General features: G+C 42.4%; 1 protein-coding gene across 7 annotated transcripts in view; it reads right to left on the bottom strand.

The window, feature by feature from the left end:
• MAST2 (microtubule associated serine/threonine kinase 2) overlaps positions 1-26,282 on the bottom strand; it is a 163,730-nt gene that overhangs the window by 49,323 nt on the left and 88,125 nt on the right. Inside the window, exon 5 of one of the 7 annotated variants that reach the window (XM_079776495.1) lies at positions 23,354-23,548. The exons of the other annotated variants lie outside the window; for them this stretch is intronic. Coding sequence (XP_079632621.1) covers positions 23,354-23,548 — 195 coding nt within the window. The remainder of the gene's footprint in view (positions 1-23,353; positions 23,549-26,282) is intronic. 7 annotated transcript variants of the gene reach the window in all.

Below are 26,282 nucleotides of genomic sequence, written 5' to 3'. Positions count from 1 at the left end.
ACTTATCTATTTTTCAATTTCTTTGCTCAGCATTCCCTCTTGGATCTCATACCTTTCTTCTTTTTTTCTCAAATATACCCCTCAGCAATTATTTCTGTGAGAATCTAATAGTGACAAACCTCCTCAATTTAATATTTTACTGAAAATGTCTTTACTTTGCTCACTGACTTCTAATGATAATTTAGCAGCTCCTCACTTAATGCCATCAATGGGTTCTTGGAACTATGGCAAAACAAAGTATGATGAAACCAATGGCTAATTGATATAAACAAGAGTTAAGTTCCAAGGCATCTCATCAAAACTGTAACAAAAGGACATTAAACAAAACATCAATCGAGGACCTACTGTATAGAATTCCACAGCATCTTGCTGAGAATAACTTCTTTCTCAATTCCTTAAAAATATTATCCCATTGTCTTATTGCTCCTCTTATCACTGTTGAGAAGCTTGCTCTTAGGATTGTTTCTTTGAAGTTAATTTTTCTTTTTTCTCTGCTGGCTTTTATTATTATTTTTTTTTTTTACCATTAACTTCTTATATTTTTTAGATATAATTCACATACCAAAGAATTCAACCTTTTAAAGTGTACAATTCAATGTGGCTTTTAAAAAAAATCCTCAACCAAGGATATGTTTTTTACTGATTTTTTAGAGAGAGAGAGAGAGAGAGAGAGAGAGAGAGAGAGAGATGTGAGAAACATCAATCAGTTGCCTCCTATATGCACCCTGACCCAAGATCTAACTGGCAACCTTTCAGTGTACAGAATGACGCTCCAAACAACTAAGCCACGTGGCCAGGGCCAATTCAGTGATTTTTAATACACTCACAAGGCTGTGCAACCATCACTGCTAATTCCAGAACATTTTCACCACCTCAAAAAAAAAAAAATAAAAAAAATCCCCACCTGTACCCTCCCCGAGGCAACCACCAATGTACTTTCTGTCTCTATAGATTCATCTATTCTGAGTATTTAATGTAAACGGACTGATACATTCATTATGTGGCCTTTTGTGTCTGGCTCTTTTAATTTAACACTAGAGGCCTGGTGCATGAAAATTCATGCACTCGGGGATCCCCTCAGCCCAGCCTGCACCCTCTCGCAGTCTGGGAGTCCTCAGGGGATGTCTGACTGATGGCTTAGGCCCGCTCTCTGTGGGAGGCGACCGGCAGGCCGATCAGGGGACGGCACGGGTGGTGAGTGGCCATCCCCAACCCCGCATTGTCCCTCCACCGCCGCCCACCGCCCCCCATTGCCGACCCCACCCTCTGCCCGCTGGCACATGCCTTGGCTGGCCTGGCGGGCCTGCTCGTCGGCCCTACCCCCCCAATGACTGGTCATTCCACTGTTCAGTTAGTTTGCACATTACGCTTTTATTATATAAGGTAATGTTTTCAAAACTCATCCATGTTATACTATTTATCAGTATTTCATTTCTTTTTATGGCTAACTAGAGGCCCAGTGCACGAAATTCGTGCACGGGGGTGTGTGTCCCTCAGCCCAGCCTGCACCCTCTCCAATCTGGGACATCCCTCTCACAATCTAGGACTGCTGGCTTCCAACTGCTCGCCTGCCTGCCTTCCTGATGGCCCCTAACCACTTCTGCCTGCCAGCCTGATCACCCCCTAACCACTCCGCTGCCAGCCTGATAGATGCCTAACTGCTCCCCTGCCAGCCTGTTTGCCCCTAACTGCCCTCCCCTGCCAGCCTATTTGCCCCTAACTGCCCTCCCCTGCAGGCCTAGTCACCCCTAACTGCCCCCTCCTGCAGGCCTGGGTCCCCCCCCAACTGCCCTTCCCTGCAGGCCCGGTCGCCCCCAACTTCCCTCCTCTGCCGGCCTGGTCATCCCTAACTGCCCTCCCCTGCAGGCTTGATCGCCCCCAACTGCCCTCCCCTGCTGGCCATCTTGTGGTGGCCATCTTGTGTCCACATTGGGGCAGCCACCTTGTGTGTTGGAGTGATGGTCAATTTGCATATTACTCTTTTATTACATAGGATATTCTATTGTGTAAATATACCACATTTGGTTTATCTAGTTATCGATTGATGGGTATTTGGATGTTTCTGTTTTGGGGATACTATAACTGATGCTGCTACACATATTTGTGCATTTACATTTTCTTGGGCGAACTCCCTTGTTGAACTCATTTATTAGAACTCTTTCAGCTTTTGTGGATTCTTGAGGGTTCTTTACTTCCTTTTAAAACCTCTGTTTTTATGGTTCTGCAATTTTATTGCAATATATATAGAAGAGGCTTTATTTCTACTTGTCATGTTTCATGATACTATTTTGTTTGTTTCTAACCAATTCTGAGAGGTGTTAGTCATTATCTCTATGAATATTGCCTCACCTCCATTACTGTATATTCTATTGGACCATTTTATTGTACCTTTCATTTTTCTTAGCTCGTATTTTACATCTTTCTATTTCTGTGCTGCACTCCAGATACAATGTTATAAACTTTGTCCACAGTTTTATCTATAATTTAACCTGACTGTTGGGTTTTCAAATTCAATGATGCAATACTACTGAGTCTAATTGGTGTTTTTTTCTAAATATGCCTGGTCTTTTAAAGTTAAATGTCGTTTCTCTCGTTTTTGTTTCCTTCTTTTATATTCGAAACTAGAGGCTCAGTGCACAACATTCGTTCATTAGGGTGGGGGCTACCTCAATAAAGCTGGGGAAAATAAAATAAAAGAAAAAGCTACCATAGGGATTGGAGCAAAACGTTGATATAGCGACAAATATTGGAGAGGAGACCTGCTATAGCAAAGACTATGTTCTCACCAAATTCTTTAGTCATGACCATCTTGACTACCATCACCACCACCAACTCTAAATCAAGGTGCAGCAAAGAACTATCTCAATCCAGACATAAATTAAAGAGGTACAGATTATCTCTACACTGGCCAATCCTGAATCCTTTCACTCTGTTAAAGCAAAAAAAGACCACCAACAATGCAAGGAAAGCATGATCCAGCTCCTAGCAGATTATAACAGCCAAGCCTAAAAGTCTCAGCAACATGCTCCTGCAACAATCACAATTTACAGTGAAAAGAAACAAACATATATATGCCTAAAGCTTAAATGCCAATGTCCAAGGTACCACCATGGATTTAATACACCCAGAACACTTGTAATAAATCAATAGTTTTAAAGGAAAAGATATGAGGAGAGGGGGAAATTGGCCAAATGTAAACCAGTGCAATCTCCTCCTCCCCTGGAATCATGTGATATAGTGGGAAATTTCTCTAACAGGGCAGCAGCAGCATGTCCCCATCCTCAATCTAAAGATGAGAAAAGAATTGCCCCCCCACACCTTAGTAAATGCACCCACCACCTAGAAAACCAGACAATTCTGTCATTGGTGACTGTAGTTGATGCTCACATTCCCAGAATTCTATCTGAACAGACTTGGTAATAGATATGGGAGAGAAATTTAAAAGCCTTAGAGTGAACATTGCTTCAGAATCTGTGTATTCTAAGCATGTCTAAATTTCCAGTGGCCAGGACAATGCCTGATACACAGTTATTATTATTTGGATAACTAATAAATAAGAAAGAACAGTCCTGTAATGTATTCTTAAAGCAGTACATCGCTTGGTAATCAATGGAAAGTGGCCAATGAAACTAAAGTTGTGTTTTTTAATGGAGTACACTTCTACTACAGAGGCCTTCCACAAATATGGGACTTGGTAAAATGAATTAATATAAAGCTATTCCTGATTACATAGTGTTTTGGGAAGCTGTAGTATATTTGGTTTGTCTTCTCTAGTTCCCATGATTTCTTTGGAAGTTCCAAATTATAAGCCCAATCCCAGGTTACACTTTCAGACCAGTTTCTTTGAAAGCTACTGGTTAAAGGGAGGTGCAAAAATGTCTTGTATGTAGCACAGGAGATTTTAAGAATCAGTGCTCCACCAAAATGAAGGGTTAAGCTAAGAGGAAGGCAGAAGATCTGGGGAACTCAGTGGAGAGAGGAACTGAGAATATCACGATGACAGCTATGCAAGAGGACTAGAGAATAACCAGCCCAAATTGAAGCAGAAGATAAGAGGGCTCTAGAAGTAATGTGTGTGTGTGTGTGTGTGTGTGTGTGTGTGTGTGTGTGTGTGTGAGAGAGAGAGAGAGAGAGAGAGAGAGAGAGAGAGAGAGAGAGGGGAATGGGGAGAGAGATGGTTAAATCTACTGTTATACACTGAGAAGCCTTTTGGAGCTCTGGTGGACATTTTGGGGATGAATAAAATTAATGCCATATAGAATATAAAGCAATGCAAAAGTGAGGCAATAATTATATTCAGGAAAACAAAAACAAGTATAATCATAGCATACAATTATTTAATTAGGAACAATAATTATGAAATCACAATAAATTGATATTAAAGTAGACAAAAAGAAATCAAGGTGGTTAGTTTTGAGAAGCAAAAATCAAGGATGGTAGGAGAGTTATTCTCTAATAACTAGTTTTTTATTATAAGCCTTAAGTAACTGATTTAGAAATTATGTCCATATATTACTTTGACAAAATAAAAATTAAATTTAAAAAGTGGGTGGCTTATATATATGTAAAGTGAATAGGAAGGGGATGGTTGGGGTAGAACATTTACTCAGGTGGGAGAAGAAACTTGTAGCAAGCAGTAATGTGATAGCAGTAATTATTCTGCATTTTAATTGGTACAATCGTTTTTCAAATCTAAGTTATAATATGTTTAAAGAAAACTATCCAATGATCACATCAACGGTCTGTTCAAAATCCTCTGATCTGGCCCCGGGTCTGGGTGAGGCCGTGGGCCCCTGGATCCGGGTGAGCCTGGGTCCCTGGATCCGGGTGAGCCTGGGTCCCGGGTCCGGGTGAGGCCGCGGGCCCCTGGATCCGGGTGAGCCTGGGTCCCGGGTCCGGGTGAGGCCGCGGGCCCCTGGATCCGGGTGAGCCTGGCCCCGGGTCCGGGTGAGGCCGCGGGCCCCTGGATCCGGGTGAGCCTGGCCCCGGGTCCGGGTGAGGCCGCGGGCCCCTGGATCCGGGTGAGCCTGGGTCCCGGGTCCGGGTGAGGCCGCGGGCCCCTGGATCCGGGTGAGCCTGGGTCCCGGGTCCGGGTGAGGCCGTGGGCCCCTGGATCCGGGTGAGCCTGGCCCCGGGTCCGGGTGAGGCCGTGGGCCCCTGGATCCGGGTGAGCCTGGGTCCCTGGATCCGGGTGAGCCTGGGTCCCGGGTCTGGGTGAGGCCGTGGGCCCCTGGATCCGGGCGAGCCTGGCCCCGGGTCCGGGTGAGGCCGCGGGCCCCTGGATCCGGGCGAGCCTGGCCCCGGGTCCGGGTGAGGCCGCGGGCCCCTGGATCCGGGTGAGCCTGGCCCCGGGTCCGGGTGAGGCCGCGGGCCCCTGGATCCGGGTGAGCCTGGCCCCGGGTCCGGGTGAGGCCGTGGGCCCCTGGATCCGGGTGAAGCAGTGCCCCTGGGTCCGGCCGAGACCAAACCAGAGGGAGTCGGACCTGCATTACCACCATTTGTCCACCATCCAGAGCTGAGGGGTCATTGCCGACATGTACTCATAGGGAACTGGTGGACATTGATATTGGGTCTCAAAAGAACTGTTGGTCCAGAAAGAAACTCACTACAGACTGATTCATTTGCCTGTCAGCATAACTATTATTGCTCGTCGCACATTCAATTCTTATAAGTATATCTCTAGGGACACATGATTTCGCTCATCTAGGGGAAATGATGAACAACATAGACTGATGAACAAGAACAGAACCAGAAACAAGGAGGCATCGATCGGACTATCGGGCCTCAGAGGGAGGATAGGGGAGGGTGAGGGGAGGGGGGAGAGTTCAACCAAAGGTCTTGTGTGCATGCATACGAGCCTAACCAATGCTTAAGTTCAACAGAGGGTTGGGGCATCCAAGGGGAGGGGTGTGGGATGGGAATGGGGGGATGAGGACAAATATGTGACACCTTAATCAATAAAGAAATTAAAAAAAAAAATCCTCTGATCCTCTCTAATAAAATGGTAATATGCAAATTAACCATCACTCCGCTACATAAGCCATGCCCAGCAGCCGAAGCCATGCCCACCAGCCAATCAGGGTGAGTATGCAAATTAATCCCAATCCAAGATGGCTACAGCCACAGAGAGCAAGGTTTCCCAGGTAACAGAGCAAGCCAAGCTTTCCATAGCCGTTGCAGGCCTAAGCCTCCACTCAAGCTACAAAGTTTCAATTATAGAAGGTAAACAAATTCAAACAAATGGCGGCAGAATGGAGCTTGAGAGAGCAGGCCAGGGTTGTCGCCGGCAACAGGGGAAGCAAAGCTTTCCGCACACCCTGGCCAGGCCCACCCGCTTAAGGCTACAAAGTTTCAATTGTAGAAGGTGAATTAACTGCCACAGAAATGGCTGCCGCCCCGGAGGGAACAGCAGGCTTGGCTCCGCTCTAGGATACAAAGTTTCAATTGTAGAAGGAAAATAAATTCCAGATACCAGGGCCTCCTCTTGGGTCGCCAGGGTGCGTGGCTGGCCTGCAAACCACCACAGGCCCCTCGCTCAGGCTGCCCCACGCCCCAAGGGAACCCCACCCTGATCTGGGACACCCTTCAGGGCAAACCAGCTGGCCTCCACCTGTGCACCAGGCCTCTATCCTATCTAATAAAAGAGTAATGTGCAGATTGATCATCACTGCAACACACAATATAGCTGCCCCCATGTGGTCAAAGATCCTGCCCCCATGTGGACACAAGATGGCCACTACAAGATGGCCAGCAGGGGAGGGCAGTTGAGAGGCACCCGGCCTGCAAGGGAGGGCAGTTGAGAGGGACCAGGCTTGCAAGGGAGGGCAGTTGGAGGTGATCAACCCTGCAGGAGAGGGCAGTTAGGGGTGACCAGGCTGGCAGAGGAGGGAAGTTGGGGGCAAACAGGCTGGCAGGGGGGCAGTTAAGCATCAACCAGGCTGGCAGCGGAGTGGTTAGGGGGTGATCAGGCTGGCAGGCAGAAGCGGTTAGGGGCAATCAGGAAGGCAGGCAGGCGAGCAGTTGGGAGCCAGCAGTCCTGGATTGTGAGAGGGATCCCAGATTGGAGAGGGTGCAGGCTGGGCTGAGGGACAACTCCCCGCCGTGCACGAATTTCGTGCACAGGGCTTCTAGTAAATGCCATAACCAAATAAATATCTAAATTAGTTATTAGAATGTCATTCAAAACCCTCCATGATGTGGCCCCTGCTGAGCTGTCCTACACATCATCATCTCTCCACAAATCCATCCTCCACACACTTTACACCCATTACAAAACCGTCCATGTCATTAAGCACCCACTCCCTTGAACATGCTATTTAAATACCCTAGTCCTAAATGTCTACCTAACAAAGAGGTGTTAATTCTCAATTCAAGAGTTTCCTTCTCTCTAGAACCTCCCTTGTGTTCTCCAGGACAGATTAGAGATTGGTTTCCATACACCTGCACTGAATTGTGTATATCCTTCCATTATGAAATTTACTAGAGGCCCGGTGCATGAAATTCGTGCACTTGGAGGGGGGGTCCCTCAGCCTGGATTGTGAGAGGGCACAGGCCAGGCCGAGGGACCCCACCGGTGCATGATCGGGGCCGGGGAGAGACGCGGGAGGGCTCCAGGGCATGTCTGGCCCGTCTTACTCAGTCCTGATGGGCCAGCCCCCAGCAGTAAGCTAACCTACCAGTCAGAGCATCTGCCCCCTGGTGGTCAGTGCACATCATAGCAAGCGGTTGAGCGGCCTTAGCATATCATGCTTTGATTGGCTGAACAGACAACTGGATGACCAGACAGTTAGCATATTAGGCGTTTATTATATAGGATAATGCATCTCCATGCCACTCACACCACAAGCCAGGTAGCTTTACAGAGGAAAATTAACTAACTGCAAATGAGCAGGGTGAAAAATACAATAATTACTATTATCACAATTATTATTACCACAATAATTCTAGTTATTGTTATTAACAAATTTCAAGGAACAAGTAATCCTTGTCTTATAAAGTTGTGCTGGAAAATGGAATAAAAGTTGCCTAAGTTGTTTTATGACATTAGTATAAATTTGATTCAAAACCAAAGAAAATTGAAAATTTTATATATCTCCAGATTTATAAAATAAAGGGAAAAAAGAACATGATCATCTCAATAAATGCAGAAAACACATTTAACAAAAGTCCAACACACATTCATAATAAAGTCTCTCAACAAACTAGGAATAGTTAACATCCTCAACCTATGAAAATCCCACATCTAACATTTTAATGGTGAAAGACTGGATGCTTTTCTCCCTAAGAGGAAACAAGACAAGAATGTCTGCTTTTGCAATTTCTATTCAACACTGTACTAGAGCTTCTTGCCAGTGCAGTAATAATAATAATAATAATAATCATCATCATCATCATCCTATATAATAAAAGGGTAATATGCAAATTGACCAAACAGCGGAACGACTGGAACAACCACGGCCCCTCCCCCCAGCCAGACCACTCCCAATGGCCCCCATCAGGCAGGCCGGCTGGACGCCACCAGTGCATGAATATGTGCACTGGGCCTCTAGTAAAAATAAAATAATAATAATAATAATAATAATAATAATAATAATAATAATAGCATCCAGATGGGAAAGGAAGAAGTTATTCATAAACAAAATGACCATATATGTAGGAAATCTCAAAGAACTTTATAAAACTATTAATAAACAAGCTTGGCATGATCATAGGATAAATGAATATATATATATATATACATAAGTTGTACTTCTATATAGTAGTAACAAACAATCCAAAAATGAAATTAAGAAAATAATTTCATTCACAACAGCATTAGAAAGAATAAAATAGGAATAAATTTAACAAAGGAAGTGTAAGACTAGTCCACTGAAAACTATAAAATATTGATAAAGAAGAGCTAAATATATATATGTATGTATACATATATAGAGAGAGAGAGAAAGAGAGAGAAAGAGAGAGAGAGAGAGAGAGGGGGGGGGGGGAGGAGAGATTCCATGTTCATAGATTGGAAGGCTCAATATCATCCAGGTGACAATACCTGCCCCAAATTGATCTATAAATTCAAAGCAATCCTTATCAAAATTCCATTGGGCTCTTCCATAGAAACAGACAAGCTGATAACCTTTTAAACAAATTATGCTGGAACAAATGGATAGTCATATTTAAAAAAGAAAAAAACAATCTTTGACCTTTAACTCACATCATACACAAAAATTAACTCAGATGGATCATAGATAGAAATTTAAGAGCTAAAAACATAAAACTTCTAGAAGAAAACAAAGAAAAATTTTATACCCTTGAGAATAAATAGTTCTTAAATACAATACCAAAAAAATGATCCATAAAAATTTTTTTTTACTTCAAAAGACTCCAGGAAAATAAAATACAAAACACAGGTGAGGAAAAAAATATTCACAAATCATGTATCTGATAAAGGACTTGTCTCTAGAATATGTAAAAAACTCAAAACTCAATAAGATAAATGAATCAATTTTTAAATTTGAATAGACAGTCTACCAGACATGGTAAGATGCTCAAATCACTGGTTAGTAGGGAAATGCAAATAAAAACTACAATGAGCTACCATTACAAACCCACAAGTATGGTTATAATCAGGAAGACAGAATATGTAGTGTTTGTAAGGATGTAGAAAAATGATAATCCGATCTAATAAAAGAGTAATATGCAAATTAACCACCACTCCACTACACCCACAAGCCATGCCCACCAGCCAATCAGGAGCGAGTATGCAAATTAACCCAACCAAGATGGCTGCAGCCACGGAGTGAGCAGGAGGCTTGGGTTTCCCCGGCAATGGAGGAAGCCAAGCTTTCCACACACCCTGGCCGGCCCAGGCCTCCACTGAAGGCTACAAAGTTTCAATTATTGAAGATAAATAAATCCCAACAAAAATGGCAGCAGCCACGAAGCTGGAGAGCAGGAGGCTTGAGTTGCCCCCGGTGATGGAGGAAGCCAAGCTTTCGCAGCCCTGGCCTGCCTTGGCCTCCACTCAAGGCTACAAAGTTTCAATTATAGAAGATAAATAAATCCCAACAAAAATGGCTGTGGCCACGGAGCAAGCAGAAGGCTTGGCTCCGCTCAAGGCTACAAAGTTTCAATTATAAAAGATAAATAAATCCCAGATACCAGGGCCTCTGCTTGGGTCGCTGCAGGGCGTGGACGGCCTGCAAACCACCACAGGCCCCTGGCCCAGGCCACCCCACGGCCCAAGGAAACCCCCACGCTGATCCGGGACACCTTACAGGGCAAACCAGCTGGTCCCCACCCATGCATCAGACCTCTATCCTATCTAATAAAAGAGTAATATGCAAATTGACTATCACTCCAACACACAGGATGGCTGCCCCCATGTGGACACAAGATGGCCACCACAAGATGGCCAGCAGGGGAGGGCAGTTGGGGGCGATCAAGCCTGCAGGGGATGGCAGTTAGGGGTGACCAGGCTGGCAGAGGGAAGTTGGGGGCAACCGGGCCTGCAGGAGAGAGCAGCTGGGGGAGACCAGGCCTGCAGGGGAGGGCAGTTAGGGGTGACCAGGCCTGTAGGGGAGGGAAGTTAGAGATGACCACGCCTGCAGGGGAGGGCAATTAGGGGCAAACAGGCTTGTAGGGGAGCAGTTAGGCAACAATCAGGCTGGCAGGGGAGTGGTTAGGGACGTGATCAGGCTGGCAGGCAGAAGTGGTTAGGGGCCATCAGGAAGGCAGGCAGGCGAGCAGTTGGGAGCCAGCAGTCCTAGATTGTGAGAGGGATGTCCCAGATTGGAGAGGGTGCAAGCTGGTCTGAGGGACACACACCCCCGTGCACAAATTTCGTGCACCGGGCCTCTAGTGGGAATATAAAATGGTACAGCTAGTACAGAAAAGTAAACTTTTAAAAATTAAGCACAAACTTACCATACAACACAATCCAATTCCTAGGACTCTGCCCAAAAGAAGAAACATATGTCCACACAATGACATGTATGTAAATGTTCACAGCAACATTTACTCTTAATAGACCCAAACTGAAAACAATACAAATATCCATTAACTGGTGAATGGACTAACAAAATGTGGTCTATCCAAACAATGAAACATCATTCAACAATAAAAAGGAATGAACTACTGAGGTATGCTACAACATGGATAAACCTCAAAAACATCATGCTAAATGAAAGAAGCCAGAAACAAAAAGCTACAAAGTGCATGATCCAATTTATATGAAATGTTCAGAAACGGCAAATTTATACAGCCAAAAAGCAGATCAGTGGTTACCTAAGGCTGAGAGAAAAGGTGGGATTAACTTCAAATGAGCACAAGAAAATGTCTTTTGGATTATGGAAATGTGCTAAATTTCGATTATGGTGATGGTTGCATAATTTTATAAATTAGTAAAAGTCACTGAATAATCAATAATTGGTAAAATTTATAGTATGTAAAGTATATCTCAGTAAAGTTATTTTTTAAAAAAATTATGCAGGCCCCTGAAATTGCATCTGATGTATTTAATGGACTTACAAATCCTCCCTCTTCCTCTTCCCTGCTGAATAATTCAGTCTAGAAGCCATTAGATAATGATGACAGTCAAGTGGTTGAGGGAAGAGGGGAAAGCACCTGGCATAGGATGTCAGAGACTGATGGGGATATGGAAGTTGTCGGCTTCGAGAGAACAGTGGTATCAGTTTGGCATGGGGTACTGGAGACCCAGCAAGGTGAAAAGGGCATATACACAGCAGGTAGGTGATTGCAGGAGACTGGCTATATACAGAAAGAAATGATCAAATAAGTCAATTTATCGAGGATAATGGGAGTCAGGTTTTTCACTATCAAAGAAAGTTACAAATATGGAAATGGAAAAAACAAAAATGAATTCCAGTTGAAAGTAGAGGTATAAAATGTTAGCTTTATAGGCTTCAATATATATAGAAATTTAAAAAAATACATGTGTTACATGTATATATTTTCTGGAAACAGTGAACCCAAAGATCAGCAATCATGTCTACCATCTATATCTTGGTACTTACGTACCACTTTCCATTAAAAGGAACCACGCTCCTTGGAGAAATAGCTAATTTGAGGGCTTGGGCAAGGGAGGGTACAAAATAAGCAAGTCAGGAACATTTTATCAGGCCAGAAAGTTAGGAAGTTCTCAAAAATGATAGAGACAGTAAAAAAGATACAGAAGCCAGCATGAAGAGACTCCCCTTGACAAAGTATGGTACAATTTGAGCATCAAAATATATAATAATTTTAATGTATTATAACCCATTATGAAAATAAGAGCCCAATGAATTCATGCTGATGTAATAAGTGAAAAAAACGAACAGAAAGAAGCTTTTCCTTGCAGTGCAATGCCAATTGGTGAGTACAGAGAGAATGATGGAATTAGCAGAATACCATTTGGCAACCAGCATGTTGTAAAAACAGCCAAGAAACATCAATAATGGGTTACAATTTGATGATGAGTGGGGTAGTTACATAATTTCAAGAGCTTTCCCTCAAAATACTTATTAATTACAAAGGGGAAACTATTAACTTTATAGTAGGGAAACCTAACAGATACACCTTACTCAAGTGATCAAGGTTAACTTCACAGTAATGGGATAAAATAAAAGCCTGGATCATCTGACAGAATGCAATGAGAAGAACACACCATCCTTTTTTGATATTCCTGCCAAAGACATTGAAGGGGATAAGAATATGCCATCCCAAAATATGCTACTTTGGCAGAAGCATTTATTTTAAGCTGAAGGCAACTAAAAATCAACAGATGAAGAAAGAGTTCTCTGCCCTTCCTTTAACTGCCTAAAACCAGGCAAATTTCTCTTTGAAAAAGGTTCTCTCTGTATTGGGGAAAGAAAAGTTAAGATACATTTGCATAACCTTTGCAGACCTTACTAAAATACCTCTTAATCTTCCATTATGTTCCCCCCAATATTTCCTGTTACTTCCCCAAAATTTATCATCCCTTTAAGCCCAAACTCTCTTTCTATCATTAAAAGGATATATAAGCTTCCAAGTTGAACCACTTCTTTGAGTTTCATTTCTTTTCTGTGAACTCCCATGCATCTAAATATTAATAAATATTATATGCTTTTTCTCTTGTTAATCTGTACTTTGTTAGTTTAATTCACAGGCCCCCTAAGAGGATAGAGAGCAAGTTTTCCCTCCCCAAGAACATGAAATCTGAATCTAATCCTGAGGAAATAGCAGACAAACACAAATTGAAGGACATCCTATCAAATAACTGATCTGTAGGTTTAAAAAGTGTCAAGTCATAGAAGTTGAGAAAAGACTACATAATTGTTCTAAATTGAAGGAGATAAAAAGAAGTAACAATTAAATTGTAACATATGTCCTAGCTGGTTTGGCTCAGTGGATAGAGCATTGGCCTGGGAACTAAAGGGTCCCAGGTTCGATTCCAGCCCAGGGCACATGCCTGGGTTGCGGGCTTCATCCTCCCCCAGTAGGGGGAGTGCAGGAGGCAGCCAATCAATGATTCTCTCTCATCATTGAGGCTTCTCTCTCCCTTCCTTTCTGAAATCAATAATATATATATCTATATCTATATATATATCTATATATCTATATATATCTATATATATCTATATATACCTATCTATATCTATATCTATATATATATTTTTTTAAACTGTAACACATGATTCTGGATTAGATCCTTTGTTATAAAAGCCATTTCTACTTACCAAATTGGCAAATATTCAAAAGCTGGATAATACATTCTGTTGGCAAAACTGTGAGCAAATAGAAATTCCCTTACACTGCTGGCGGAAATGCAAAATCTCTATATATAAAAGCCTAAGTGATTGTTCAACCATTCGACTGGTAGCTATGATGCACACTGACCACCAGGGGGCAGACACTCAATGCACAGGCATGGAAACATGGAACAGACTGATGAATCTCAGAGGGAAGGGAGGAGGGGGAAGAGGGGATGGCGGGAAGAGATTACCAAAGATCTTATATGCATACTAGAGGCCCAGTGCATGGATTCGTGCACCGGTGGGGTCCCTTGGCCTGGCCTGCAGGGATTGGGCCGAAACCAGCAGTCCAACATCCCTCGAGGGGTCCCGGATTGCAAGAGGGCACAGGCCAGGCTGAGGGACCCCAATGGTGCACGAATCCATGCACTGGGCCTCTAGTGGTATGATAACTATGGAGGAAAATTGGAGAAGGCCCAAAGGAACACCTGTCCTTTGCCATAAAAGTCTACAGAAAGCCTCTGAATTAGTACAGGCTGCAAACTTCAGCAGTGAACTAACTTCTCATTGCTGAAGATGTTCAAGCAAAGGCTGAATAGTTTTTTGCTATACACTCTATGAAAGGAATTCCTAATCAGTAAGGAATTGGCTAGAGCTGGAACTTTTCCAATAGACATCACTCTAAAAAGGATTTCTTGCTGCAAATCTTCCTACTTTAGGTCTGACGAAGTCTATGGCAAATCAAAACTTATTCAAATCCTAAGCTAGTCTATGTTCCAAAAAGTTGCCAATACCAACAACTTCTATTCCCAGGAGGCCTCAAGTTAGGTCAGTGAATAGCCAGCGACATAACTGCCTCTTCTCTCTTCAGGGACACCAGTTACACCACAGTCCATATCTAGTACTCCCTCAAAGAGGGTTATGCCAACAATGCAATACTCACGTCTGAGTGCCAATTAATAGGCATGAATCATATTCTTAGAAGATAAGTTAACTAATGGCTAGAGGTTACTAATGCAACCTGAATCACAATTATATTCACTATGCTTCTTAAGGTTGATCATACTTGTGAGATAATAGAAATATCCTATATAATAAAAGGCTAATATGCAAATTGACCAAACAGCGGAACAACCAGTCGCTATGACACGCACTGACCACCAGGGGGCAGACGCTCAATGCAGGAGCTGCCCCCTGGTGGTCAGTGTGCTCCCAAAGGGGGGGGGGGGCGCCGCTCAGCCAGAAGCCGGGCTCACAGCTGGCGAGCACAGCGGTGGTGGCAGAAGCCTCTCCTGCCTCCGCAGAAGCGCTAAGGATGTCCAACTGTCGGGCATCCCCCAAGGGCTCCCGGACTGCGAGAGGGCACAGGTCGGCTGAGAGCATGAATTTCGTGCACGGGGCCTTTAATAATAATAATAATAATAATTATATATATATATATATATATATATATATATATATATATTTCACAGAGAACTCAGGGAAACACTTGGGACTTTATGGAGGCTTGCCCTATGTACCTCTTCATCTGGCTATTCATTTGTATCCTTTATCATATCCTCTCTAATAAAATGGTAATATGCAAATTAACCATCACTCCGCTACATAAGCCACGCCCACCAGACAATCAGGGCGAGTATGCAAATTAACCCCAATCCAAGATGGCTACAGCCACAGAGAGCAAGGTTTCCCAGGTAACAGAGCAAGCCAAGCTTTCCATAGCCATTGCAGGCCTAAGCCTCCACTCAAGCTACAAAGTTTCAATTATAGAAGGTAAACAAATTCAAACAAATGGCGGCAGAATGGAGCTTGAGAGAGCAGGCCAGGGTTGTCGCCGGCAACAGGGGAAGCAAAGCTTTCCGCACACCCTGGCCGGGCTCACCCGCTTAAGGCTACAAAGTTTCAATTGTAGAAGGTGAATTAACTGCCACAGAAATGGCTGCCGCCCCAGAAATGGCTGCTGCCCCAGGCTACAAAGTTTCAATTGTAGAAGGAAAATAAATTCCAGATACCAGGGCCTCCCCTTGGGTTGCCAGGGGGCGTGGCCGGCCTGCAAACCACCACAGGCCCCTCGCTCAGGCCGCCCCACACCCCAAGGGAACCCACACCCTTATCTGTGACACCCTTCAGGGCAAACCAGCTGGCCCCCACCTGTGCACCAGGCCTCTATCCTATCTAATAAAAGAGTAATATACAGATTGATCATCACTGCAACACACAATATAGCTGCCCCCATGTGGTCAAAGATCCTGCCCCCATGTGGACACAAGATGGCCACCACAAGATGGCCAGCAGGAGAGGGCAGTTGGGAGGCACCCGGCCTGCAAGGGAGGGCAGTTGAGAGGGACCAGGCTTGCAAGGGAGGGCAGTTGGAGGTGATCAACCCTGCAGGAGAGGGCAGTTAGGGGTGACCAGGCTGGCAGAGGAGGGAAGTTGGGGGCAAACAGGCTGGCAGGGGAGCAGTTAAGCATCAACCAGGCTGGCAGCGGAGTGGTTAGGGGGTGATCAGGCTGGCGGGCAGAAGCGGTTAGGGGCAATCAGGAAGGCAGGCAGGCAAGCAGTTGGGAGCCAGCAGTCCTGGATTGTGAGAGGGATGTCCGACTGCCCGTTTAGGCCCGATCCCACTGGGATCGGGCCTAAACGGGCAGTCAAGACATACCTCCAGGAGTCCCAGATTGGAGAGGGTACAGGCTGGGCTGAGGGACAACCCCCCGCCGTGCACGAATTTCGTGCACCGGGCTTCTAGTCTGTTAATAAACTGGTAAACGTAAGCAAGTGTTTCCCTGAGTTCTCTGTGAATAATACACATACACACACACACACACCCACCAAGTTTCTGACCCAGGGATCCTGGAACCCTTGTAAATTCCTAAGTAATAAGAACACTAGGGCCTGTGCATTGAGTGTCCATGCCTGTTGCAGCCTCGATCCCAAGTGGAAGGTGTGCAGGAAGCAGCCGATCAATGCTTCTCTCTCATCATTGATGTTTCAGTGTCTCTATCCCTCTCCCTTGCTCTCTGAAATAAATTTTTAAAAAAATATGTATAAAAAAAAAAGAACACTAGGAGCATCTTTTGTTCTACTAAGGTAACTCTGAGTAGACTCTTTAATGGCTCTTAGATGGAGGCTGGTCACCAGAAAGACCAAGGCATGATTAGAAGCTTGGAATTTTCAGCACTCCTCTCCTATCCTCCAGAGAGAGTTAATAAGTAGTCATGCCTACATGAAGAAGTCTCCATAAAGTCCCAAAGTATGGGGTTGGTGAACATACCCATAATGGGAGGATGACACACCCCCATTGCAGGGACAGAAGTTCCTACACTCCAGATCCTCTCAGACTTTGCTCTATGTACCTCTTCATCTGGCTATTCATTTGTATCCTTTATCATATCTGTTAATAAACTGGTAAACGTAAGAAAGTGTTTCCCTGAGTTCTCTGTGAACTGCTCTAGTGAATTAATCGAAGCTGAAAAGGGGATTGTAGGCACCTCTGATTTGCAACCAAATCGGACAGAACTTGTGGGTATCCTGGAGATGTAGTGAATGGCATCCGAAGTCTGGTGGCAGCACTTCTGTGGGACTTGGCCCTTAACCTGTGGGATCTGGCGCTATCTCCAGGTAGATAGTATCAGAATCAAGCTGAACTGTAGAACACCCAGGTGGTGTCACAGAAAATTGCTTGGTGTGGGGTAAAACCTCCACACATTTGGTGACCAGAGTATCAGAAGTAAAAGGTTCTGTGTGAGTAGTAAGGAAACACATAGTAGGGAAGAACTAGGTTTTCCCTATACAGAAGGAGGAAAACTGAGTATTTCTAATACAATACCCATCCAAGACATTTAAGAGCTAGAACCAAGGCCTTCTAGATCAGTGACCGCTGCTCTAGATAACAGACCTATTATCTCATCAAGGAACAAACAGAAATATAATACAGAGTTCAGTGGGCATCATTTAAAACTGTTTCCCGACTGTCCTAGAGATTATTATAGGCAACAATTTTTAAGGTCCTAAGCACATCACTAGGTGCGGTTAATAAAGAGGGTTAGCATTCTGAGCATGGTTAGTTCTAATTACCATGCAAGCGGACACTGTGTTCTAGTCCTTTTGGGCAATGCAGCCAAAAGCCTCAATAGCTGTATTAGTTTCCTAGGCTGCCATAACGAAGTACTACAGACTAAATGGCTTAAGCAACAGATATTTTTTCCTCGCAGTTCTGGAGGCTAGAAGGTGTCTGCAGGGTTCATTTCTTCTGAGGCCTCACTCCCTAGCTTCTCGATGGCTGTCTTCTTTGTGTCTGTGTTTTAATCCCTTCTTAACATGCTTAACCTTAGTTACCTCTGTTAAGCTAATCAGTAGGGAGTCAGCTAGAGCTAGAACCCTTCCAACACAGACATCACACTAAAAAGGGTTTCTTGCTGCAAACTCTCCTACTTTAGGAGGAATTATACTCCATGGGGATAAAAGGCATCCAAACATGGCCACTGCATGTGGGCAGATCCTATTTTCCTCTCTCCTGAGTTGTCTATTTTCAAATAGAGGTCAAATTCACTACTGCCAATAGCTTTCATTTTTAGTTCTTCACTATTCACATTATTTACTGAAATCGTTTTTCTTTTCTTCACTTGCATTTGCTCAATTGCTTAAAAATAGCAATATTTGATAGGCACATGTTCATGGTAAGGATTTTGTAGAATTTAGGTTCATCATTGTGTTCACTAAGCACTAATTCTATCCTAGACTCTGAATGTGAATACTACGTTAAAATTCACAACGTTAGTGGAGGACAGCAATGAGCCAGGAAAAAAGATAAAATGAATGTTATAAGCCTAAAAGAAGAAAAATTTTAAAGGGAGACACACAATTAATGGCCTAGAAGTGACAATGGACTGTGAAATACCAATTCTCAACCCTAGTATAGAGGGAGTTGTTAACAAATGTTATGAATATGTCACCTTGGGAAAAGACAAGGCTGTGTAATTATTTAGGTTCAGAAAATACTATATTACATAAAGGAGTATATTAGATGGAGCAGTAGAACAGTATAGTTGTTAAGAATATGATATTTGGAGCCAGACTGCTTGGATTTTAGCCCCAATTCTGCCACTTATCAGCTGTGTTATCTTGAGTAATTTATTTAATCTCTCTGTTCCTCTGTTTTCTCATCTGAAAAACCAACATTACAACAATGCCTACCTCATAGAATTGGTGTGGGAATTAAATGACCTACAAATTTTAAGTGCTGAAAATGGTACCTGAGAGTTATTAAGTCTTCAGAGATTTTTTCATTTATTTATTTTTTAAAAATATATTTTATTGATTTTTACAGAGAGGAAGAGAGAGGGATAGAGAGTCAGAAACATCGATGATAGAGAAACATCGATGATAGAGAAACATCGATCAACTGCCTCTTGCACACCCCCTACTGGGGATGTGCTCGCAACCAAGGTACATGCCCTTGACCAGAATCGAACCCGGGACCCTTTAGTCTGCAGGCCGACGCTCTATCCACTGAGCCAAACCGGTTTCGGCGATTTTTTCATTTATTAACTAAAAACACAACAGCACATGTTTCATCAGAAATATTACAGCAGAGAGGTTAAAACCACAGACATTGGGGTAAGATTCTGTGGGGTTGAATGACAATTTCTACTGCTTATAAAAAATTTCCTTAACCGCAGTGTCTTCCTTGAGAAAATAGATTTACTTGAATTATTCACTAAAATGGACCTGTATTATCACCATATCAGGGCATTTTAAGGATTAATTTCAACACAAATAAGCCAGTTAGAAAATTACTCAACAAATGTTGCCTATTCTTCTTTTGTTGTTTCATTTCTTGATGAAGAATGTGAAACAGAATCTATCCTGTTTTTCCTAGGTTTATCTAACATGTGAATCAGTCAACCAAAAATCTCATGAAGCAATCCTCACTTCTGATAGAAGCATGATCTCAAAATATTAGGCAGATTGGATTTCTGCCACCTGCCATGATGGGAAACAGAGACCAGGTTTACCCTTGTGACTTCAAAACTACAAAAACAAAAACAGCCCTGCTGGTGTGGCTCAGTGGTAGTGTTGGTCCACGCACCAAAGTGTCTCGGGTTTGGTTCCTGGTCAAGGGCACATGCCTGGGTTGCAGATTTGTTCCCCGGCCACAATTAGGGTGCATGCCGGAGGCAACCAATCGTTATGTCTCCCTCACATTGATGTTTTTTTCTCTCTCTCTTTCACTCCCCGCTCCCTTCCACAAGCTCTTAAAAAAAGAAAAAAAAAGTCAATGGAAAAAATATCCTAGGGTGAGGATTAACAAAAAACAAAAACACATGTGAAACAACAGTTTTTAGACATTGCACAGATGGTTAACTTAGAGAGTAAGCCTTAAAACTGACCCAAAGTAAGTCCCTAAGATTGCCCCAGCTTACTACTGGACAACATTTCAAAGAAGCAATACTGGAAGAGGGTACCCCCCAAAAAGTCCAGCAGTTTACATAAGTTGAGGAGATAGAATTAAGAATTTGGGAAAGCTAAGGTGGTTAGAATTTGGAAGACAAGAGTACCAGAGAGATAACTATACAGAGAGAGCTCAGCAAAGGGTTCCTCTCAAGTTTTCAGCTGAGTACCAATCCGTGCATGTGGGTAAGGAAACTATTCAAGAAAATTAGCAGGTGGTACACTCCCCAGAGCTCACACAGGGCCAGGAATAGATCATGTTCCCACTAGTCTGAGTGGAAAAAACACACATTGCATGGGCATCAGGTAGAGTACTCGGAAAGTACTGCCTCAATATTAAGGAAAAATTAGCCTCAAATGCTGCTCTGGGCCCACTAACAAAGCCTAAAAGTACTCCCTAAAAGCATCAAACTATTTCCAAATAACTTTTTAATCCTCACCTGAGAATTTGTTTTTACTGATTTTAGAGAGGAGAAAAATATCTATTGGTTGCTTCCCATATGAACCCTCACCAGGATTGAACCCACAACCGAGGCATGTGCCCTGCCTGGGGATTGAACTGGCAACCTTTTGGTGCAAGGACAATGCTCCAACCAACTGAGCCACACTGGCCAGGGCTACTTCCAAAGAATTTAACTGTATCCCAGAAAAAAATTCAAGGCACTTTAAGGAAATACAAAATCATCTTGCCATATTATTAAACTGGTACTTTGCATGGGACAGATACAAAAGAAGGATGGAATGAAACACTATTACAGTAACCAGGCATGTAAACAAGCTAGGGGGAGAAAAAACACACATGAAATTGAACAAGTTTTCAAGCCAAAACTGCAAGACATTGTTTCAGGTTGTCCTAAGATCACAGGTTCAAGAGATAGCAGTTGAAACCATATGCCAAGACAGGGCCCACCTGAGGCTGTGGGTGCCACCCAACTTATAATCTTTTTCGATCGTATACCAAGGTCCAGTACAACAGAAAGGGGTGGCTTCAGGGAGAAGTCAGCCTCTAACATTGTCCTATGTCAGTCTAATACTGCTTAAATTGTAGAATTTGAGCTCCTATATCAAATAATCTTACCTAAGTCTGTATAAATTGTACTTCTACTTAAACTTTTAGTTTTCCAGGTTACTTTTGTTTTCTACCAAAAAGCTTAACAAATCCCTATTGCTCGATCATATGTTCCATCTTGAAAATTTTTTTTCAATTGGCTTCCAACATACCTCTCTGTTGGTTCTTCTCCTTTCTGAAGAGCAATTCCTCAATTCCCAACATGTTAAAGTCAGATTGTGCCATGGCTTAAACCTTTGATATTTCTTTATTCTCCATCAATAGTCACTCACTGGACCTTGGTATGGCCTCATAAATCTATTTATTTCCCTTATACAATTCCTAATCACGTATTTTTAGCCCAGAGCTCACATATGTCTATCTGAATGTCTAATTAGCTATCACTTGCAATTTCCAAGTCTTAGTTCATGATAATTCCAACTTTGTAATTGTTCATCCCCAAATCTTCAGTCCTCATCTTTTTCTCAAACTCTGCATCCTATCCATCAACAAATCCTACCAATTCTACCTTCGAAATACATCCCCAAATCTGACCACTTCTTACCATTTGCACCACCATGGGTTCAAACAACCATTGCCTCTTACCTAAATTATACCAGCAGCCTTCTATCTATAGCCAGTGATCCTTCTGATCTAAGTCAGATCATGATTTCTTCTGTTTTATATCCTTCAAAGGCTTCTCATCTCACTCAGCATAAAAACAAAAATCCAATGGCTTTAAAGTTCTACTTCATCTGGCTCCACACTATACAACTCAGACTTCATTTCCCACCTCTCACTTCCTAACTTAATCCCACACCAGCTTCACTAAACTCTATTGCACAAAAAACACATGAAGCAAGCTCTTAGATCAGGCCTTTGGCACTTCCTCTTGCCTCTGTCTGAATCACTCTTCTTTTATACTAGAAGCCTGGTGCACGAAATTCGTGCACTTGCGGGGGGGGGGGGGTGTCCCTCAGCCCAGCCTGCACCCTCTCCAATTGGGACCCCTCGGGGGATGTTCAATCCCTGTGGGATCGGGCCTAAACCAGCAGTCGGACATCCCGCTCACAATCTGGGACTGCTGGCTCCCAACCGCTCGCCTGCCTGCCAGCCTGATCACCCCCTAACCACTCCCCTGCCGGCCCGGTCGCCCCCAACTTCCCTCCCCTGCTGGCCCGGTCCCCCCCAACTTCCCTCCCCTGCAGGCCTAGTTGCCCCTAATTGCCCTCCCCTGCAGGCCTGGTCACCCCTAACTGCCCTCCCCTGCCAGCCCAGTCACCCCTAACTGCCCTCCCCTGCCGGCCTGGTTTCCCCCCCCCCAACTGCCCTCCCTCCCCTGCAGACCCAGTCACCCCCAACTGCCCTCCCCTGCCGGCCATCTTTGACCACACGGGGGCAGCCATCTTTGACCACATGGAGATGGCCATCTTGTGTGAGGGTATGAGGGTCAATTAGCATATTCCCTCTTTATTATATAGGATTATATAGGATACCTCTATTCTGGCTCCATGACTTCTTTTAAGTCTTTACTCATATGTCAAATTACCATTGAGGGCCTCCTTGACTATCTTTTATAAAATGACAACTCCTTCTTCCCTTATCCTACTGTATTTTCTCAGTATCACTTATGTCCATCTGTTATACAGTTACTCATTAACTTATTTGTCTCCCTCCATTAGAATTTAAGCTCCCTGAGGGCAGAGACTTTATCTCTTTGTGCTTACTGTTTTCTCCTCATGCCTAAAAGTCTATACTCAAATAATGCTTAATATTTGAAAAGAGAGGCAGAAAGAAAAGGGGGAGAGAGTTATTTTCAGCAATCTGAGCAAATCACTTAATCTGTTTTGGAATAAAAATTTCCTGTTGTATAAAATGTGGTGTTTGAACTATTTAACCTTTAGAGAGCTCTAGCATTGTCATGCTATGCTTCTCCTAGAGGTGATCACAATCAGTAAGGGCATACATCTAACTACTAATAGATATCCTACCATATGCTAAAATTTTGAGCAGAGATCTGTGAAATTCCTTTTATTCAGTTTCTCCGCATTATTAAGGAGAAAGGTCTGGGTTTTATCTATTAGGCCGGAAGCAATCACCCAGGCTCACATTCACACCACAGCAGGTTTCTTACCTCCACTGCAGTGGGCGGCTGGAACAAGGACTGCCAGGGTTGCTATGGGCTTGTGGGTTCAGGAAAAAAGCAAGAGGAGAAGCAGCCAGAGCACAATCGGCACTATATGGAACTTTAATGAGCGATAGGGCTGGAGCCAATGTGGGTGAAAACATGTGCTGGTTTACTTCAGATCCTCGGCAAAAAGTAGAGATTCTGACAAGGTATCATAGTAGAAAAAAACAAGGTCAGTGATCACTTTTAACCAAAAAGAAACATCTTCAAAGTGTGTTAATTTAGGCAAAAGACTTAAGAAAAGTAAGTAGTCAAAAATCATTCTCAAATATCATACTTCAGTACCGATGTTGGCATAGAATGACCATTAAGACTAAAACTTAATCTACAGAATTTAAACCAAAAATTCCAGCTTTAGATAGTCAATCTTTAGAGTTTACTTCTGGGAAAATATTGCAAATTTACTATAATTCATCAATTAAATATTTTGTGTGTAATGACTAAAACTTCCTAGAGAAATACTACCATAAAAGTCAAACATTCTCAATAGCTTATGAATTGTTAGATTACATCTATAATAACACCAACTTATTTAGCTAACTTTTGCCTGAGTATATCAAATAATGTCACAACTCCGTATAATAAAATTTGCTTCTACTTAAAGTTTAGTTTTCCAGGTTATTTTCCCCCCTAAAAACAATCTAACCATCTTGATGTGTTAAGTGCTAATAAAAACTATTAAGTAAATAAGATCATTAGACTGAAAACAGACAGATGATAAATATAGATTTCTCCTTTGTTGATCACTGACAGATATGCCACAGATGATGACAAATTATTAACAGATTTGCAGCATTTAATTTGCTATAGTAGCAGCATGGCTTTCTACACAAATACCAATTGAACTACAATATTTTATTTCCAAGATTAACAACAAACTTAAGTATCACCTAAGCACCTAATCTGTTTTAAAATGTTAATTCCCTGTATTGTTATTGCTGACTGTTTGGATATGGATATGTGACATTCTACTTGTGTTTAATTATATATATTCAAAGGAAATCTTTACCTTCCTATCCTTCTAGCTATCTTCAGTATATTGCTCAGATGAGTATACAGTATGAGGACATAATAAGATAGAAAAGCGGAGGGCTGACAATTATTTAAAGTTACAGGTATGCCCAAATTTCCATAAACTTAACATATTTTTTAAAATTATAAGAAGTAAAAATATTAATTTATGACTAAGAATTTCCATTTTTCTAAAGAACTATTTCAAAAATAAGCTCCCTAATATATGTATGTATGTAATATATATTTATAATTAGACTATATAAGACATTTAGTTCTTGTTAAACTGAATAGTATTGCTTATTCAAAATTCTGGAGACTTAAATCTTATCACATAAAATGAGGCTTTAGCCATTTTGATGAATATAAAATTAGGATTATAAAAAAATCTGCCAAAACCAAATCTCCTTCTCATTTTGCTCCTAATTACCACTCTGCAAAAATGATTATACATGGGGCTAGAGTCTAAAAAGGATTGTGTGAAAAAGTTAAAGTGATTTATAAACTATTTACTAGCTCTTCAAGGAGAATTTTCCTAACCTAAATTCAAAGTCACTAAAAAAGATACAACGAGTACCAATATTTGGAAAACATGGTTTTTGACCACTTATGCTTTATTAAACCACAAACTGAATTTTAAAAAATTTTAATTTTGCTAACAAGTCATCTTTACTGCAAATGACACTTTAGTTGATAAAGCTTCTTCTTCATAGTCTTTAACTTTTTAGTCTTAGTATGGAAATAAACCATTTCTTTAAAAGTACAGCTGACCCTTAAACAATGTGGGATTAAGGGCACTGACCCCTTGTGCAGTCAAAAATCTGTGTAGAACTTTGGCTCCCCAAAAACGTAACTATTAATACCTACTGTTGATTAGAAGGAAGCATTGCATTTTGTATATGTATTATATACAGTATTCTAACAATAAAGTAAGCTACAGTAAAGAAAATGTTATTAAGGAAGAGAAAATACATTTACAGTGTTTACTGGAAAAAAGCCACGTATTAGTGGACTTGCGCAGGTCAAACCCATGTTGTTCAAGGGTCAACTGTATGACAAGCCTTATAATTATATACTTCAAACAAATCTGATTTTCCAAGTTCTGGTAGAATCATTAATCCAATTAATGAGCATATACTAACACAGAAGGGTAATGACCCAAAGGAAGCCCACTGGAGAAGTCTGTCAATTTGAGTACGCCATGCTGTCTCTGGGTAAGCACCAACATTCAGGGGAACACAAGTGCACTCCCTCTGCTCTGTGAGTTATGCAAAGGCAGTTCAAGATAGACCACTGAGGTGGAATGGATTCTAGGACACTTCTGTCACTGATTCCCCAATTTCCTGATCAAGTCACTCAGCACTTCCTCATTTTAAATAAGCCTGAGCAGCTCTTGAAAAAAGATATCCTGAGGGGAAAAGCTTCTTCCACTCTCTAGTTTTTAAATACTCACCTAAATACCTTCTATATTACACAACACAGAAATAAAATTTAGGTCATACCCTCTAGGACTCAGGCTTGGTTCTACAAAGGCAGATTTGAGGTCCTGAGCTGACAGGCCAGGGGCAAAAATACAATAACCTCTCTAGCCAAAGAAGGAGATGCTTTCATTTCCATTTGTTTCTCACATTCATGGGGCTTGTACTGCAGCTTTGACACTAACTTTAAACATCTGTTTTCAAGGCAGGAAAAAAATACCACACAATCGATCTTCATTGTTAACCCAGTTCCCCAAGTACCTAAAAATCCCTAAAATGACATTCAACTCAATTTTCAGAATTAGAAACCCTATATGCCCCTGCTAGGGACCACTGTTTTGACCTTGAATTTATGAAGCCAGCTCAGCCCTCTTCCTGACAGACAT

This window comes from Cnephaeus nilssonii (assembly GCF_951640355.1).
Source record: "Cnephaeus nilssonii genome assembly, chromosome: 7".
In the NCBI taxonomy this organism is placed as follows: domain Eukaryota; kingdom Metazoa; phylum Chordata; class Mammalia; order Chiroptera; family Vespertilionidae; genus Cnephaeus; species Cnephaeus nilssonii.
Note: the sequence above shows the minus strand (reverse complement) of the source record. Positions and strands in the feature narration are given on the sequence as shown.